The following is a 20,059-nucleotide window of genomic DNA, read 5'->3' on the forward strand; positions in this document are numbered from 1 at the left end:
GTGCACTCCAAGTGAGAATTAGGATTGTGGAGACTCTCCTTGTGTCTATCATTCCATCTCTGACCAAGGAGTTTACTGCCACACCTGTTGGTAACCCTTTAGGGTTTTGCTGTTGCCCTTAGCAACAGCATTTCGGGTTCTCTACGTATTAAAACACAACATCTTGCTTTTCCCATCTGAGCATTACTAATACTAGGGAGACACCCAGTTCCTTAGCCTCTGGGCTTCTCTGTTCACTTTGTGTGTATTTTGTTACCCTATCACCTTCTGTGTACGTAATGTCATATTCCCCAGTCTGTCTGTGAGTTCATTTGTTTTGCATACCTATCCGTTAAGACACCAGTATATTCCTGCAGGCACTGGTGTGCATAACAGTTCAAACACCAGTACATTCCTGCAGGCACTGGAGTGCATAACAGTTCTGACACCAGTACATTCCTACAGGCACTGGTGTGCATAACACTAATAGGACATGGACTGAATCTGACTTCACTGACACTGATATGAGGTGGCGGATTTTCCTGGAGGGACTGCAGTCCTGCAGACCATAGGTAAAATCCGCCACTGTTTATACAGTATGTATCATTTAATCAATCAATTTGCCTCTTGCTTATTACTACTCAGATTCTATGTGCTAATTCACAGCCAATAATCTGCCATTTTGCAAGATACTTGGTTATTACTAATTATTGGCAGAACCTATGGTGTTGATAGGTGTAGCGGTGTGTGACAAAGGTCAGTCCACACGTTGAGTAGCTTAAGCACGGACAGGATGACTAACCAGGTAGAACGCGGGAAGCTAGTCAACGTGGCATTAATGCAGTAGGAATACAACGCAGAAACATAGAGTATGACAGATCCAGCCAGGAGTGGGTTAATGCAGGAGGTGTGTGGTTTCTGGAGCAGCCACCTGCACATACACACAGAGATGCAACACTATTGTAGAACTACATGTTTCAGCAATCAATGGCTACCAGGGCACGTGTTAAAATTGTATAGTGTCATATGCAAATTTACCGCTTGTTACATCTGTTTTTATAGCGTATGATGTTCTAACAAGAGAGGTGGCATTTGCTGTAGGTACTGGCTGAGGTTAGGTGTTGTTATTGGTCCAGGTAAGGAGAGACATTCCAGGTTTTAAGGATATCCATGCTTGAACCTAGATGCTTAAATCAAATTGACTGAGGTACTAATTAAGTCACATGTGCTCAAGCCATACTGCCCAACGATTGATGTTTCCGCTCTGGGACAAGCAGCTAGGCGGAAATGGGGGCTGGGCTGGACTACTTGCTAATAGGACACAATTACCAGGCCCGCGCCTCCTCCACGGTGACCATGGTTTCCTGTTATTATTCCCCACATTCCTTCACTAGGAATAGGGAATATTGGCCCTCATTCCGAGTTGTTCGCTCGTTGCGGAGTTTCGCTATATTGCGATTAGTCACTTACTGCGCATGCGCAAGGTTCGCAGAGCACATGCGCTTAGTTATTTTACTCAAAAGTTAGGTATTTTACTCACGGCATAACGAGGATTTTTCATCGTTCTGGTGATCGTAGTGTGATTGACAGGAAGTGGGTGTTTCTGGGCGGAAACTGGCCGTTTCATGGGAGTGTGCGAAAAAAACGCTGCCGTTTCTGGGAAAAACGCGGGAGTGGCTGGAGAAAAGGGGGAGTGTCTGGGCGAACGCTGGGTGTGTTTGTGACGTCAAACCAGGAACGAAACTGACTGAACTGATCGCAGTGGCAGAGTAAGTCTGGAGCTACTCAGAAACTGCTAAGAATTTTCTATTCGCAATTATGCAAATCTTTCGTTCGCAATTCTGCAAAGCTAAGATTCACTCCCAGTATGCGGCGGCTTAGCGTGTGCAAAGCTGCTAAAAGCAGCTAGCGAGCGAACAACTCGGAATGAGGGCCCTTCTGTAGATTGTAAGCTCCACTGGGGCAGGGCCTGATGTGTATGACTGAAATATTCTCTGCAATATGTGTGCGCGCTATAAATACCTGTTAATAAGTAAACAATAATGAATAGTACAATGTGACACAGGAATACCGATAGATAAATAAAATACAGTAAGGCTATTTCTCTGCTGTTTCTCACCCCTCACGTATTGTCATTTTCTAGTAGGTTTAAGAAAAATGTTTCCTGATGGATAACTGCTAATTCACATGCTGCCCAACCCTTATAATAGTAATTAGAAGAGAGAATTAAAGTGTCCTACTGATCCGGCAAATCAGAATCTCCCCGGAATCTACAGGTATAAATCACTCTGATTTACCATGCTAATGACTGTTTTATCTAGGTTTGATAGTTACATGCCTACTGTGAAGTTAAGCTTTGTACATGCAAACAGATGCAAACGTCACCTCTTAATTACATTTCTGAGCTGATCAAGGGAGATTTAAAGAAGACGTGCTGAGATGGTGATTGCAGGTAGTGTACAATCTAAAATGCTATAGAATATATAAACCACATAAAGCCAGTGTATTAGAAGATATGTGGTAATAGCTATGTAGAATATATAAACCACATAAAACCAGTGTGTTAGAAGATATGTGGTAATAGCTATGTAGAATATACACTGCTCAAAAAATAAAGGGAACACTAAAATAACACATCCTAGATCTGAATGAATGAAATATTCTCATTAAATACTTTGTACTTTACATAGTTGAATGTGCTGACAACAAAATCACACAAAAATGATCAATGGAAATCAAATTTATTAACCCATGGAGGTCTGGAGTTGGAGTCACACTCAAAATTAAAGTGGAAAAACACACTACAGGCTGATCCAACTTTGATGTAATGTCCTTAAAACAAGTCAAAATGAGGCTCAGTAGTGTGTGTGGCCTCCACGTGCCTGTATGACCTCCCTACAATGCCTGGGCATGCTCCTGATGAGGTGGCGGATGGTCTCCTGAGGGATCTCCTCCCAGACCTGGACTAAAGCATTCGCCAACTCCTGGACAGTCTGTGGTGCAACGTGGCGTTAGTGGATGGAGCGAGACATGATGTCCCAGATGTGCTCAATTGGATTCAGGTCTGGGGAACAGGCAGGCCAGTCCATAGCATCAATGCCTTTGTCTTGCAGGAACTGCTGACACACCCCAGCCACATGAGGTCTAGCATTGTCTTGCATTAGGAGGAACCCAAGGCCAACCGCACCAGCATACTGTCTCACAAGGGGTCTGAGGATCTCATCTTGGTACCTAATGGCAGTCAGGCTACCTCTGGCGAGCACATGGAGGGCTGTGCGGCCCCCCAAAGAAATGCCACCCCACACCATTACTGACCCACTGCCAAACCGGTCATGCTGGAGGATGTTGCAGGCAGCAGAACGTTCTCCTTGGCGTCTTCAGACTCTGTCACATCTGTCACATGTGCTCAGTGAGAACCTGCTTTCATCTGTGAAGAGCACAGGGCGCCAGTGGCAAATTTGCCAATCTTGGTGTTCTCTGGCAAATGGCAAACGTCCTGCACGGTGTTGGGCTGTAAGCACAACCCCCACCTGTGGACGTCGGGCCCTCATACCACCCGCATGGAGTCTGGTTCTGATCGTTTGAGTAGACACATGCACATTTGTGGCTTGCAGGGGGTCATTTTGCAGGGCTCTGGCAGTGCTCCTCCTGTTCCTCCGTGCACAAAGGCGGAGGTAGCGGTCCTGCTGCTGGGTTGTTGCCCTCCTACGGCCTCCTCCACGTCTCCTGATGTACTGGCCTGTCTCTTGGTAGCGCCTCCATGCTCTGGACACTACGCTGACAGACACAGCAAACCTTCTTGCCACAGCTCACATTGATGTGCCATCCTGGATGAGCTGCACTACCTGAGCCACTTATGTGGGTTGTAGACTCCGTCTCATGCTGCCACTAGAGTGAAAGCACCGCCAGCTTTCAAAAGTGACCAAAACATAAACCAGAAAGCATAGGAGCTGAGAAGTGGTCTGTGGTCACCACCTGCAAAACAACTCCTTTATTGGGGGTGTCTTGCCAATTGCCTATAATTCCCACCTGTTGTCTATTCCATTTGCACAACAGCATGTGAAATTGATTGTCAATCAGTGTTGCTTCCTAAGTGGACAGTTTGATTTCACAGAAGTGTGATTGACTTGGAGTTACATTGTGTTGTTTAAGTGTTCCCTTTATTTTTTTTGAGCAGTGTATAAACCACATAAAGCCAGTGTTTTAGATGATATGTGTTAATAGCTAAGAGAATACATTGGTAATAGTGGCGTCATAAGGGGGGTGCGGCCTGCACCCGGGTGTCACCCGCCGAGGTGACATTGAGATGAGGGACCCAGAGGAGGAGAGGGGAAGGGGAGCCGCGGGGAGACCAGCGGGGACAGCCGCCGGCAGACAGAGGAGATCAGCGCTACAGTAGCGCTGCAGGAGCATGTCACAAAGCCGCCCGACCTCACGGCAGTGTCCATCTGGCTCCAGCAAGCGTGACCTCACTAGCTGGAGCTGGGTGGAAGCTGCCGTGAGCGGCGCGGCTGTATGACATCCTGCTGCAGCGCTGTGCTGTAGCGCTGATCTCCCCTATATGCCCGCGGCTGTCCCTCGTCTCCCTGCGGCTCTCCCCTCTCTTCTCCTCTGGGTCCCACATCTCAGTCCGACATTTTTTTATCTATTCCGCTGATCTACGTGCTTTTCGACAAGTCAAATTCATCGACTTGTGGAAAATTTTTGGGATATATTGAATAGGTCGAATCATGATTCGACCTTAAAAAGTCGAAAACTGACGTCTTTTCGACAGACGGCAACTTTCGACTTCAATTGAATATACCCCTTAGTCTTATAGGCCTTTGTTTCAAGGGTCCTTTACGTTTGTATATAGACAATAATTTATTCATTGGTAATCATTGCTAATCAGACAGAGCAGAATTTAATTTACAAATAAACAGAAAAAGCTTCTCAATTGCTCCAAAAAAGAAAAAAAGAAATAATTAAAATTCTGTGCTTGCAATGGTGCCACTGTATAACTATAGCATAGTAATACAAGGACCATTAACAGTATCCATCTGAACAATGATAACATTTGAACATTTACATTTATATTAATGTTTAATAGTGGCAGTCGCAAACACTGATTTTGATTTTTTTTTTTACTATAGACTAATACACAGGTTCTCAAACTCGGTCCTCAGGACCCCACACGGTGCATGTTTTGCAGGTCTCCTCACAGAATCACAAGTGACATAATTAGCTCCACCTGTGAACCTTTTAAAATGTGTCAGTGAGTAATTAATACACCTGTGCACCTGCTGGGTTACCTGCAAAACATGCACTGTGTGGGGTCCTGAGGACCGAGTTTGAGAACCACTGGACTAATATAAACTCATGTTGTTACATTTAAAGCAGCAATCCCGCATACAGTACTGTAGAAGTTTTTTTTTCTGTACATAGCAAGTTAAGTACTTTTAAAGCATGCGCCTAGTAGCCATTTTTCTTATATATCCTCATTTTCTTATTTTCAAAATATTTCTTTAGGGAAAACGAGTATTACATCATACAAACAAGAAAGCATGTGCATGTGCATCATACAACCATTAGAATGATAATAAATGTAATAATTATACATCGTATCTGAGGTTTTTGGCATAAAACTGGCCAAAATTATAAGCCTGACCACCAAGCTTCAAGGTAACCTCATCGGGCAGGTCCCTAATATTATTTATGTAACAATTTCACACAACTATCTTTCACTTTTTGAATACTGTACTTCTAACACTGATCAGCTACCGTCGCTTTTTTAACACTGATACTTCACTGTTGTCCTCTAACACTGAGCAGCTACTTTCACTTGCCTAACACTGCCATCCTTTATTTGTGTGGAGCCCTAGGGTGGTTTGGCTGGAATGGTTTGGGGGTTCCCTGCGTCCCATAGACGAACCCTTGTAATGTTAGGGACCTGCCCGGTGAGGTTACCTTGATGCTTGGTGGGCAGGCTCATAATACTGGCCAATTTTATGCCAACAACCTCAGAAATGGTGTATTATTATAACATTTATTATAATTCTAATGGTTGTATAGTAACCTGCTCTCTTTTTTTCTATGTTGTAGTACTAAGTCTCAGCTAGGTAGCACATCCCATTATAAGAAGCTAGGGTGTGCAGTCCAGGCCCCCTCTCCCTAATATGGGAAAACAAGTATGGCTTACAGACATTGGCCCTCAAACTCTCAGCACAGTTTATGATGGCAGAGGGTTAGAAGGAATGGGAGGATATAACTGTACAGTGCAAACAGAGCTCACAGGAACGATCCAAAGCCTCTTTGCTCATTATAGGGGAGATGTATTAAGCCGTGGAGAGAGATAAAGTGGAGAGAGATAAAGTACCAGCCAATCAGCTCCTAACTGTCACTGTGTTTGTGACTGTGGTTGCCATGGTCATAACAATGTGAGAAATATGCAGAAATACCAAATAGCCTGCTTAAGAGATCACCATCACCAATACATTTCAATGATATTATCAGATAAGACATTATAGTCAAAAAGTATTGGTGGTGATGATCTTTGTACTTTGAGACTCACATATGGAGGGTAATTCCAAGTTGATCGCAGCAGGAAATTTTTTAGCAGTTGGGCAAAACCATGTGCACTGCAGGGGAGGCAGATTTAACATGTGCAGAGAGAGTTAGATTAAGGTGTGGTGTGTTCAATCTGCAATTTAATTTGCAGTGTAAAAATAAAGCAGCCAGTATTTACCCTGCACAGAAATTAAATAACCCACCCAAATCTAACTCTTTCTGCACATGTTATATCTGCTACACCTGCAGTGCACATGGGGGGTAATTCCAAGTTGATCGCAGCAGGAAATTTTTTAGCAGTTGGGCAAAACCATGTGTACTGCAGGGGGGGCAGATATAACATGTGCAGAGAGAGTTAGATTTGGGTGGGTTATTTTGTTTCTGTGCAGGTTAAATACTGGCTGCTTTATTTTTACACTGCAATTTAGATTGCATATTGAACACACCACACCCAAATCTAACTCTCTCTGCACATGTTATATCTGCCCCCCCTGCAGTGCACATGGTTTTGCCCAACTGCTAAAAAATTTCCTGCTGCGATCAACTTGGAATTACCCCCATGGTTTTGCCCAACTGCTAAAAAATTTCCTGCTGCGATCAACTTGGAATTACCCCCATGGTTTTTATGTCAGTACATTTTCTGTTAGTGCCGACTAAATGTTTACAAGGTAAAGCACCATGGCACTTTTACTTTTATATAGAGTAAATCTGAATATTGCTTCCATCGTTAAAGGAATCTGCAGTGGAAAAGGTTTGTAATCAAAATGTGAGGTTTATTCCCAAGAGCCATAATAACATTTAATGTGCACCACTTTTTCATCAAATGTGAGTAAAGGAAATTGCCTGTCATATAGTATTGCAATATTATCTCATTTTCATTCTGCGTGGTGACCAATATTTGATAACAGAATGTGTATATGGGAGCTGAAAGGCTAGAAAGTCTTTTATTTCACATATCAAACTGGAATTTCATGAATGTGACTAAGGAATGGATATTATTACACTCTACTGTTTTTATGGTTGCTTATGTTTTAGTGGTGTCATTATATTATGTAAAGCGTCCTATTCTACTGTATACTTATTTTTATATCTGTATTAGTATTTCCAAGGATTTCGAAGAGAGTAATTTGTATTGGAAATTTGTGAAGAATGTCTAATATTTATCTTGTCTGCTGTTACCAAAGGCCTGAGAGAAATTGGAATTGGGACTAAATAATAGGAACATAAGAAATATATTGGATGTGAAAGTTGATATATCAATCAGCTTTTACCCATCATTTTATAGAATGTACTTGATAAATGCTACATGGAAGCCGATTCTCCACTGATTCCCTTCTCCACTGTTTTCCCCGCTTGATACAGCAACCCCCATGGTTTAAAAGCTCAAAGTTTGGAACTTTGATGTCTTCTACCTCTCTGGACAAGAAGTGTAGATAGCAGAGGGGCAGACAACATAAGACGCGGGAAGGAGGAGGGAAAAGTGAAGAGGTGCGCCTCTCTAGACTCTTTGGGGACCCAAAAAAGTTACAATAGCAGATAGGAACCTGGCAAATCATACGTCTACTGCAAGAACCCAGACTTTTTCAATTTGCTGTGCCAACATATTGCAAGCAAACACAAAGGTTCATGGTACGAAAATGTGCTTAAAAATAGTAGATTTCTTACCTCACTCCAATTTCCTACTTTCCAGAAGATGGTACTTGACTTATTAAAAGTCGATTCTGTAACATTTTCCCCTGCCAGTGAAGATGAAAGGCTACTTTTGGATGTGGTATTGAGCTCTGGAGAAAACATTTGGGAAATATTAGTTATGGGAGTTGGCAACAGGTCTGGCAGTTCTGGGTCCTGTTCCTTGTTGTCTTCTTGATAAGTATTCTCTGATGGAATTACAAAGTTTGTGACTGACTCAGTTCTGATAGATCCCAAGGTTACTGTGGCAACAAGAACTGAAGGTAGAGTTGATGATTCAGGTTGGTACGGAACTGTACCAAAATTGTCCTGAATGACCTTGGATTTACCCTTGTGCCTCTTACTCCTAGCTTCAATGATGTCATTAATTTCAGTATCATAATAGCTGTCTGGCTGTCCAGTTGGCACTTCAGTATCCTCTGAGTTGGTTTGTGTCTCCGGTTGTTGAGTTGGAAAGTCGTATCTTGGCGTTACATTCACTGGGATATGAGTAGCATTGGAAGTAGAAGTGGTGTTGGCAACCAAATCAAAATTTCTTTCTGTTACATTTTCATTGTCTGTTCTTAAGCTCTCATTTAGTTCTTGCTGGACTGCAGGGAGCCTTGTAGAGTTCACACTTACTTTTTTTTTATTATTAGCCACAAGAGCAAAATTATACTTGTAAATTACGTTGAAGTGGGTAGAATTGGGAATATCGTAGATTTGAAAATCATCCTCTATGGAGTTCACTGAAGGTAAGCGTGTGAGGGTGGAAGGTGTTGAATGGATTTCTTTGGGTATTTTAGTTGTTAAGGGAAATCTGGGATTCTTTTTCAACAGGAACAGACGTTTCTTTGCTCCTTCTGTGGTTTTAGGACTTATTTTGATGATGGTTTTCACATTGTTTTCTTTTATAGGTGGTGGCGGCACTTTGTCCTGTTTTGGGCACTGCTGAAGCCCACAGAGTGCTCTAGAGTTGGGTTTCTTGGACGGGTCACATGTTACATTGTTGTATCGTGCACATGTGACATTACGTGTTCGCACTCCACCCCCACATGTGACAGAACACTGAAATGTAAAAAGTTAAACATAGTTAATAGTTAATATAGATACAGCAAGACTTTATGGGCTAAATTTACCAAGCAGCCCCTTCAAAGTCGTTGGTGATTTTGGACCCTGGATTTAAAAGGGCAATTATATGCAAACCAAAATCAGGACTTTTGAAGATGGCTTTGAAAAATGGCGCAGTAGTAATTTAGCCTATGTGATGCATTTAATCATATTGCACATGCACACCTGCAAATAAGCTTATTTCTCTTTGTAACTCTTGTCTGTGATTTGTTGCCTATGTCACTAGTTTTTATTGCATGGAAATGCATTCTACTGCATAAAGTGTACCAGGTAGGTGCTAAGGGCATCACAATGAAGTTAAAGGGGGATGCCTAATTTGCTCCCAGTTTAGGACAATTAAAAAAGCGATTTCATAGGGATAAAAAGGCTCCAAGTTCACTTGATAGCCTGGCAATGCTCCTCTAAATGTATAATACTACTACCCCTTAAATTTAATTAAAACATATCATCCTACGAAACCAAACCTTGTTTTTGCATTTGGGTCAAGAATGATTATCATTACTGCATAAGGCGAGGAATGTAACATTTTGCGGTTCCGCATAGTGTTGCACTGGCTCACAGATGTACAGAGGAAATCCCTGGTGGGTGCCACTGTCTGGGGTCCCTACCCCTTTCTCTAGAGGTCAGGTTCCAGACCGTGCACTCCAATTCTACATTGTTACTCTACTAGAGGTTCTGTAACGTGGTGATTCAACACCATGGATGGACATGGCTGCCTAGTTTGTTTATATGGATATTACAAAAAGATTTCCAATACTGCCAATCAAAGTAGGTGGTCCTGACACACCTCTGCCCACTCCTTTATAGAGGGGACCTGTACTCTGCAGGCTATGCCTTCCCTAATTGTTGCCCAAGTCCCCCTGTGCTGGCTGGCCCCATTCCCTCTGGTGACTGGCTTGGGCCACTGCCACTGCAATCCCCAGTGGGCATTCAAGCCTCAGTCTGCCACAGTAGCTGCCATCGTGAGTAATTTTTCTGCACAAAGGGGTCAGCAATAGGTGCATATCACATAGGGCTAGAATAGGTATGTGAGCAACATGTTCACATTTTCATGGATTTATGGATGAACATTATAGTCTCTCTGTATATTAATCACCACAAACTAAACTGTAACATGACTGAGCAAAAAGACAAAAAATAGTATTTTACTTACCTACCGGTAAATCCTTTTCTCGTAGTCCGTAGAGGATACTGGGGTCCACATTAGTATCATGGGGTATAGACGGGTCCACTAGAAGTCATGGGCACTTTAAGAAATGAATAGTGTGGGCTGGCTCCTCCCTCCATGCCCCTCCTACCAGACTCAGTCTAGAAGGATTTAACTGAACAGTGGTGAGATTCAAACCAGCACACATAAGAGGAAAGCCAAGCTAACCCAACTTGAATAGGAATAGCAACGGCTGAACCAACAACAAAACTTAACCAAGTAAAAGTGCAGAAACGAAGCACCGGGCGGGCGTCCAGTATCCTCTATGGACTACGATAAAATGATTTACTGGTAGGTAATTAAAATCCTATTTTCTCTTACATCCTAGAGGATACTGGGGTCCACATTAGTACCATGAAGATGTACCAAAGCTCCCAAACCGGGTGGGAGAGTGCTGAGGTTCCTGCAGAACTGATTGACCAAACTGATAGTCCTCAGCGGCCAAAGTATCGAACTTGTAGAACTTAACAAACCTGACCAAGTAGCTGCTCGGCAGAGCTGTAAAGCCGAGACACCCCGGGCAGCCGCCCAGGAAGAACCCACCGATCTAGTCAAGTGGGCCTGTACTTTAGGCACCAGCAATCCTGCCGTAGAATAAGCTTGATGGATAGTACACCTGATCCAGCGAGCAATAGACTGCTTGGAAGCAGGACACCCAATTTTCTTGGGATCATAGAGAACAAACAGCAAGTCAGATTTCCTGTGACGGGCTGTCCGTTTTACATAGATCTTCAAAGCCCTCACCACATCAAAGGATTTTGAGGTAGCAGAGGTGTCTGTAAACACTGGAACCACAATAGGTTGCTTGATATGAAACGCAGACACCACCTTAGGAAGAAATTGCTGACGCTTTCTGAGTTCAGCTCTATCTTCATGAAAAATCAAATAGGGGCTCTTGTGAGACAATGCCCCTAGTTCCAACACATGCCTTGCAGAAGCTAAGGCCAACAGTGTAATGGTCTTCCATGTAAGAAACTTTACATCAACCTCCTGTAAAGGCTCAAACCAATCCGATTGTAGGAACTGCAACATCACGTTAAGATCCCAAGGTGCCGTGTGCTGAACCCCCTTCAAGAACATCTGAAACTCATGGAGGGAAGCCAATTGTCTCTGTTAGAAAATGGATAAGGTCGAAATCTGAACCTTCAAGAAGCCCAGACGTAGGCCCACATCCACTCCAGACTACAGAAAAAGGAGAAAACGTCCCAGCTGAAAATCCATTGCAGGAAATTTCCTGTTTTCACACCACGAGACATATTTTTTCCAAATACGGTGGTAATGTTTAGACATTACCCCTTTCCTGGCCTGGATCAGGGTTGGAATAACCATGTCCGGAATGCCTTTTCAGGCTAAAATTTGACGCTCAACTTCCATGCCGTCAAACGTAGCCATGGTAAGTCTTGATAGACGAACGGCCCCTGTTGTAGAAGATCCTCTCGAAGAGGTAGAGGCCACGGGTCCTCTAGGAGCATCTCCAGTAGATCCGCATACCAGGTCCTCCTTCGCCAATTTGGAGCAATGAGAACTGCTTGAACCTTTTCCCTTTTTATTCTTTTGAGAATTCTTGGGATCAGTGGAAGAGGTGGAAACACGTAAACCATCTGGTAGATCCATGGAGTCGCTAGAGCGTCCACTGCCACTGCTTGCGGGTCCCTCGACCTGGAACAATACCGCTTGAGCTTCTTGTTGAGCCGAGAGGCCATTATGTCTATTTGTTGAATTCCCCACCGACGTGTCAAGGACTCGAACACCTGCAGGTGAAGACCCCACTCTCCTGGGTGGAGGTCGTGTCTGCTGAGGAAGTCCGCTACCCAGTTGTCTACTCCCGGAATGAAGATTGCCGACAGCGCCACAGCGTGTCTTTCTGCTCAGAGGAGAATCTTTGTTACCTCTGACATTGCAGCTCTGCTCTTTGTTCCGCCCTGTCGGTTTATGTACGTTACTGCCGTCACATTGTCCGACTGAACCTGGATGGCTTGATCTTGACGAAGATGCGATGCCTGTAGAAGGGTGTAGTATATGGACCTTCATTCTAGAATGTTGATTGGAAGAATGGCTTCCTGACTTGACCATTTTCCTTGGAACTGTTCCCTTTGGGTGACTGCTCACCAACCTCTGAGACTTGTGTCCGTGGTTAGCAGAATCCAACTTTGAATCCTGAACCTTCGACCCTCGGTCAGGTGAGAAGCCTGAAGCCACCACAGAAGAGAGCTCCTGGCTTTCGGCGACAGACATATCCTTTGGTGCATATGAAGATGCAATCTGGACCATTTGTCCAGCAGATCCAGCTGGAAGGGCCTCGCATGAAACCTTCCGTATTGCAGAGCCTCGTAAGAGGCGACCATCTTACCCTGAAGGCGTATGCATAGATGCACCGATATCCAGGCTGGTTTGAGAACTTCCCGTCCCCAGTATCATCCCCAGGAACGGAAGCCTCCGTGTTGGTTCCAAGTGGGATTTTGGTAGGTTCAGAATCCATCCGTGATCCTGAAGCAATCGGGTCGAGAGGGCAATGCTGTCCAACAACCTCTCCCTGGATGGGGCTTTTATCAGCAGGTCGTCCAGATATGGTATTATGTTCACGCCCTTCTTGCGGAGGAGAAACATCATCTCTGCCATCACCTTGGTGAATACCCTTGGTGCCGTGGAGAGGCCAAATGGAAGGGCCTGAAACTGGTAGTGACAATCCTGCAGTGCAAACCTTAGATAAGCCTGATGAGGCGGCCAAATCGGAACATGAAGGTACGCATCCTTGATGTCCAGAGACACCAGGAATTCCCCTCCTCCAGACCTGAGATGACCGCTCTCAGAGACTCCATCTTGAACTTGAACACCAGTAAGTACAGGTTCAGTGACTTGAGGTTTAAAATGGGTCTTACCGAACCATCCGGTTGCGGTACCACAAACAGGCTGGAGTAATAACCTTTGTTTCTCTATCGTCCTAAGTGGATGCTGGGGTTCCTGAAAGGACCATGGGGAATAGCGGCTCCGCAGGAGACAGGGCACAAAAAAGTAAAGCTTTACTAGGTCAGGTGGTGTGCACTGGCTCCTCCCCCTATGACCCTCCTCCAGACTCCAGTTAGATTTTGTGCCCGAACGAGAAGGGTGCAATCTAGGTGGCTCTCCTAAAGAGCTGCTTAGAGAAAGTTTAGTTTAGGTTTTTTTCTTTACAGTGAGTCCTGCTGGCAACAGGATCACTGCAACGTGGGACTTAGGGGGAAAGTAGTAAACTCACCTGCATGCAGAGTGGATTTGCTGCTTGGCTACTGGACACCATTAGCTCCAGAGGGATCGAACACAGGCCCAGCCGTGGAGTCCGGTCCCGGAGCCGCGCCGCCGACCCCCTTGCAGATGCTGAAGCGTGAAGAGGTCCGGAAACCGGCGGCTGAAGACTCCTCAGTCTTCATAAGGTAGCGCACAGCACTGCAGCTGTGCGCCATTTTCCTCTCAGCACACTTCACTGGGCAGTCACTGAGGGTGCAGAGCGCTGGGGGGGGGCGCTCTGAGAGGCAAATATAAACCTTATACAAGGCTAAAAATACCTCACATATAGCCCATAGGGGCTATATGGAGATATTTAACCCCTGCCTGACTGGAAAAATAGCGGGAGAAGAACCCGCCGAAAAAGGGGCGGGGCCTATCTCCTCAGCACACGGCGCCATTTTCTGTCACAGCTCCGCTGGTCAGAACGGCTCCCAGGTCTCTCCCCTGCACTGCACTACAGAAACAGGGTAAAACAGAGAGGGGGGGCACATTAATGGCTATATATATATATATTAAAGCAGCTATAAGGGAGCACTTAATATAAGGATATCCCTTGTTTATATAGCGCTTTGTGGTGTGTGCTGGCAGACTCTCCCTCTGTCTCCCCAAAAGGGCTAGTGGGTCCTGTCTTCATTAGAGCATTCCCTGTGAGTTTGCGGTGTGTGTCGGTACGTGGTGTCGACATGTATGAGGACGATATTGGTGTGGAGGCGGAGCAATTGCCAAATATGCAGATGTCACCCCCCAGGGGGTCGACACCAGAATGGATGCCTTTATTTGTGGAATTACGTGATGGTTTATCTTCCCTTAAACAGTCAGTTGAGGACATGAGGCGGCCGGACAATCAATTAATGCCTGTCCAGGCGCCTCAAACACCGTCAGGGGCTGTAAAACGCCCTTTGCCTCAGTCGGTCGACACAGACCCAGACACGGGCACTGATTCCAGTGACGACGGTAGAAATTCAAACGTATTTTCCAGTAGGGCCACACGTTATATGATTTTGGCAATGAAGGAGACGTTACATTTAGCTGATACTACAGATACCGTAAAACAGGGTATTATGTATGGTGTGAAAAAACTACAAACAGTTTTTCCTGAATCAGAAGAATTAAATGACGTGTGTGATGAAGCGTGGGTTGCTCCTGATAAAAAGTTGATAATTTCAAAAAAGTTATTGGCATTATACCCTTTCCCGCCAGAGGTTAGGGCGCGCTGGGAAACACCCCCTAAGGTGGACAAGGCGCTCACACGCTTATCCAAACAAGTGGCGTTACCCTCTCCTGAGACGGCCGCACTTAAGGATCCATCAGATAGAAAGATGGAAGTTATTCAAAAGAATATATACACACATGCAGGTGTTATACTACGACCAGCTATAGCAACTGCCTGGATGTGCAGTGCTGGAGTAGTTTGGTCAGAATCCCTGATTGAAAATATTGATACCCTAGATAGGGACAATGTTTTACTGTCGTTAGAACAAATAAAGGATGCATTTATCTATATGCGTGATGCACAGAGGGATATTTGCACACTGGCGTCTCGGGTGAGTGCTATGTCCATTTCAGCCAGAAGAGCCTTATGGACACGACAGTGGACAGGCGATGCGGATTCAAAACGTCACATGGAGGTTTTGCCGTATAAAGGGGAGGAGTTATTTGGAGTTGGTCTATCAGACTTGGTGGCCACGGCTACTGCCGGGAAATCCACTTTTTTACCTCAAGTCACTCCCCAACAGAGAAAGGCACCGACCTTTCAACCGCAGCCTTTTCGCTCCTACAAAAATAAGAGAGCAAAGGGCTTGTCGTACCTGCCACGAGGCAGAGGAAGAGGGAAGAGACACCAACAGGCAGCTCCTTCCCAGGAACAGAAGCCCTCCCCGGCTCCTGCAAAAACCTCAGCATGACGCTGGGGCCTCTCAAGCGGACTCGGGGACAGTGGGGGGCCGTCTCAAAAATTACAGCGCGCAGTGGGCTCACTCGCAGGTAGACCCCTGGATCCTGCAGATAATATCTCAGGGGTACAGGTTGGAATTAGAGACGGATCCTCCTCATCGTTTCCTGAAGTCTGCCTTACCAACCGTCTCTTCCGAAAGGGAGAGGGTGTTGGAAGCCATTCACAAGCTGTACGCTCAGCAGGTGATAGTCAAAGTACCCCTATTACAACAAGGAAAGGGGTATTATTCCACTCTATTTGTGGTACCGAAGCCGGATGGCTCGGTAAGGCCTATTCTAAATCTGAAGTCCTTGAACCTCTACATAAAAAAGTTCAAGTTCAAGATGGAGTCACTCAGAGCAGTGATAGCGAACCTGGAAGAAGGGGACTTTATGGTATCCTTGGACATCAAGGATGCGTATCTACACGTTCCGATTTACCCCGCACACCAGGGGTACCTCAGGTTCATTGTTCAAAACTGTCACTATCAGTTTCAGACGCTGCCGTTCGGATTGTCCACGGCGCCTCGGGTCTTTACCAAGGTAATGGCCGAGATGATGATTCTTCTTCGAAGAAAAGGCGTATTAGTTATCCCATACTTGGACGATCTCCTAATAAGGGCAAGGTCCAGAGAACAGCTGGAGACAGCTTTAGCACTATCTCAAGAGGTGCTAAGATAACACGGGTGGATTCTGAATATTCCAAAATCCCATTTAATCCCGACAACTCGTCTGCTGTTCCTAGGAATGATTCTGGACACGGTTCAGAAAAAGGTTTTCCTTCCAGAGGAAAAAGCCAAGGAGTTATCCGATCTGGTCAGGAACCTCCTAAAACCAGGAAAAGTGTCAGTACATCAATGCACAAGAGTCCTGGGAAAAATGGTGGCTTCTTACGAAGCAATTCCATTCGGCAGATTCCATGCAAGAATATTCCAAAGGGATCTGTTGGACAAATGGTCAGGGTCGCATCTGCAGATGCACCTGCGAATAACCCTGTCACCAAAGACAAGGGTGTCACTTCTGTGGTGGTTGCAGAAGGCTCACCTATTAGAAGGCCGCAGATTCGGCATTCAGGATTGGATCCTGGTGACCACGGACGCCAGCCTGAGAGGCTGGGGAGCAGTCACACAAGGAAGAAACTTCCAGGGAGTATGGACGAGTCTGGAAAAGTCTCTTCACATAAACATTCTGGAACTAAGAGCAATCTACAATGCTCTAAGCCAGGCGGAACTTCTCCTGCAAGGAAAGCCGGTGTTGATTCAGTCGGACAACATCACGGCTGTCGCCCATGTAAACAGGCAGGGCGGCACAAGAAGCAGGAGTGCAATGGCAGAAGCTGCCAAGATTCTTCGCTGGGCGGAGAATCACGTGATAGCACTGTCAGCAGTGTTCATCCCGGGCGTGGACAACTGGGAAGCAGACTTCCTCAGCAGACACGATCTTCATCCGGGAGAGTGGGGTCTACATCCAGAAGTCTTCAACATGTTAATAGACCGTTGGGAAAGACCAATTGTAGACATGATGGCGTCTCGCCTCAACAAGAAACTGGACAAATATTGCGCCAGGTCAAGAGATCCACAGGCAATAGCTGTGGACGCACTGGTAACTCCTTGGGTGTACCAGTCAGTGTATGTGTTTCCTCCTCTGCCGCTCATACCAAAGGTATTGAAGATCATACGGCAAAGAAGAGTAAGGACAATACTAGTGGTTCCGGATTGGCCGAGAAGGACTTGGTATCCGGAACTTCAAGAGATGCTCACGGACGAACCGTGGCCTCTACCTCTGAGAAGGGACCTGCTACAGCAGGGTCCCTGTCTTTTTCAAGACTTACCGCGGCTGCGTTTGACGGCATGGCGGTTGAACGCCAGATCCTAAAAGGGAAAGGCATTCCAGAAGAAGTCATTCCTACCTTGATTAAGGCACGGAAGGAAGTCACCGTGAAACATTATCACCGCATTTGGCGAAAATATGTAGCGTGGTGCGAGGATCGGAGGGTTCCGACGGAGGAATTCCAACTGGGTCGTTTCCTACATTTCCTGCAATCAGGATTATCTATGGGTCTCAAATTGGGATCCATTAAGGTTCAAATTTCGGCCCTGTCAATATTCTTCCAAAAAGAATTGGCCTCTGTCCCTGAGGTCCAGACTTTTGTCAAGGGAGTACTGCATATACAGCCTCCTGTGGTGCCTCCGGTGGCACCGTGGGATCTAAATGTAGTTTTAGATTTCCTCAAATCCCATTGGTTTGAACCATTGAAAAAGGTGGATTTGAAATATCTCACATTGAAAGTGACTATGTTACTAGCCCTGGCCTCTGCCAGGAGAGTATCTGAATTGGCGGCTTTATCTTATAAAAGTCCTTATCTAATCTTCCATTCGGATAGGGCAGAACTGCGGACTCGTCCGCATTTTCTCCCTAAAGTGGTATCAGCATTTCATCTGAACCAACCTATTGTGGTGCCTGCGGCCACTAGCGACTTGGAGGACTCCAAGTTGTTGGACGTTGTCAGAGCCTTAAAAATATACATTGCAAGGACGGCTGGAGTCAGAAAATCTGACTCGCTGTTTATATTGTATGCACCCAACAAGTTGGGCGCACCTGCTTCTAAGCAGTCGATTGCTCGTTGGATTTGTAACACAATTCAACTTGCACATTCTGTGGCAGGCCTGCCACAGCCTAAAACTGTAAAAGCCCACTCCACAAGGAAGGTGGGCTCATCTTGGGCGGCTGCCCGAGGGGTCTCGGCATTACAACTCTGCCGAGCAGCTACGTGGTCGGGGGAGAGCACGTTTGTAAAATTTTACAAATTTGATACCCTGGCAAAGGAGGACCTGGAGTTCTCTCATTCGGTGCTGCAGAGTCATCCGCACTCTCCCGCCCGTTTGGGAGCTTTGGTATAATCCCCATGGTCCTTTCAGGAACCCCAGCATCCACTTAGGACGATAGAGAAAATAAGAATTTACTTACCGATAATTCTATTTCTCGGAGTCCGTAGTGGATGCTGGGCGCCCATCCCAAGTGCGGATTATCTGCAATACTTGTACATAGTTATTGTTAACTAATTCGGGTTATTGTTAAGGAGCCATCTTTAAGAGGCCCTTTCTGTTGTCATACTGTTAACTGGGTTTAGATCACAAGTTGTACGGTGTGATTGGTGTGGCTGGTATGAGTCTTACCCGGGATTCAAAATGCCTCCCTTATTGTGTATGCTCGTCCGGGCACAGTACCTAACTGGAGTCTGGAGGAGGGTCATAGGGGGAGGAGCCAGTGCACACCACCTGACCTAGTAAAGCTTTACTTTTTTGTGCCCTGTCTCCTGCGGAGCCGCTATTCCCCATGGTCCTTTCAGGAACCCCAGCATCCACTACGGACTCCGAGAAATAGAATTATCGGTAAGTAAATTCTTATTTTTGTAGGTGAAGTGGAACTGGGACAATGACCTGAGTTTTTGAATTGCTGCCTGTAACGTCGTACTTGCTTCTGGAGAAGCTGGTAAGCCTGATTTGAAGAATCTGCGAGGTGGGAGTTCTTGAAATTCCAGTCTGTATCCCTGGGTGATAAGGTCTATGAACCAGGGATCCTGGCAAGATGTTTTCCAAACGTGACTGAAATAATGTAACCGAGCTCCCACCTGCCTGTCCTCCAGGCAGTGCGGACCACCATCATGCTGAAAGCTTTGAGGAAGCAGACCCGGATGCCTGTTCCTGAGAACCTGCAGCTGCTGGTTTTCTGGTTTTACCTCTATTATCTTTGAAGGTTGTTGAAGAACCCTTGGATTTGCCCTTGAACTTTGCTGTCCGAAAGGACTGCAGAGTTGGAGCAGAGTAGGATTTCCTAGCTGGAGGTGTTGAGGATGGAAGGTACTGTATGTAGACTTACCCGCTGTAGCCTTGGATATCAACTTATCCAATTCATTCCCAAACAGGACGTCCCCTGTGTAAGGTAGATTTTCCACTCCTTTTCTGGAGTCCGCTTCCGCAGTCCACTGTCGTAGCCACAAACCCCTGCGTGTTGATACCACCATGGCAGTGGCGCATGTGTTGAGCACACCAATTTCCTTTAAGGCCTCCACGATAAAGTTTGCAGAATCTTGGATATGCTGCAGTAGTAAAACTATCTCCCCCCTGGGTAAGGAATCCAAAATGTCAATTAGGTTACCTGACCATTTTGCGATGGCTCTAGTCATCCGTGCACAAGCAATAGTGGGCCTCTGGGCCACTCCCGCTGACATGTACAGTATAGTGATTTGAGAGTATTTAAAATTTTCCGGTCTGCCGTGTTCTTTAAGGACGCAGCCCCGGCACAGGTAAGACAATCTTACATGACAACCTG

The 20,059-nt window shown here is 45.6% G+C and overlaps 1 protein-coding gene and 1 long non-coding RNA gene across 2 annotated transcripts in view; one reads left to right on the plus strand and one right to left on the minus strand.

The window, feature by feature from the left end:
- ADAMTS12 (ADAM metallopeptidase with thrombospondin type 1 motif 12) overlaps positions 1-20,059 on the minus strand; it is a 1,230,701-nt gene that overhangs the window by 155,285 nt on the left and 1,055,357 nt on the right. The window contains exon 19 of the mRNA XM_063960568.1: positions 8,191-9,261. Coding sequence (XP_063816638.1) covers positions 8,191-9,261 — 1,071 coding nt within the window. The remainder of the gene's footprint in view (positions 1-8,190; positions 9,262-20,059) is intronic.
- The window catches only part of LOC135055953 (uncharacterized), a 78,523-nt gene that overhangs the window by 54,660 nt on the left and 3,804 nt on the right, over positions 1-20,059 (plus strand). Inside the window, exon 3 of the long non-coding RNA XR_010243858.1 lies at positions 2,123-2,255. This is a non-coding gene — a long non-coding RNA (uncharacterized LOC135055953). The remainder of the gene's footprint in view (positions 1-2,122; positions 2,256-20,059) is intronic.

This window comes from Pseudophryne corroboree, chromosome 1, assembly GCF_028390025.1.
Source record: "Pseudophryne corroboree isolate aPseCor3 chromosome 1, aPseCor3.hap2, whole genome shotgun sequence".
NCBI lineage: Eukaryota > Metazoa > Chordata > Amphibia > Anura > Myobatrachidae > Pseudophryne > Pseudophryne corroboree.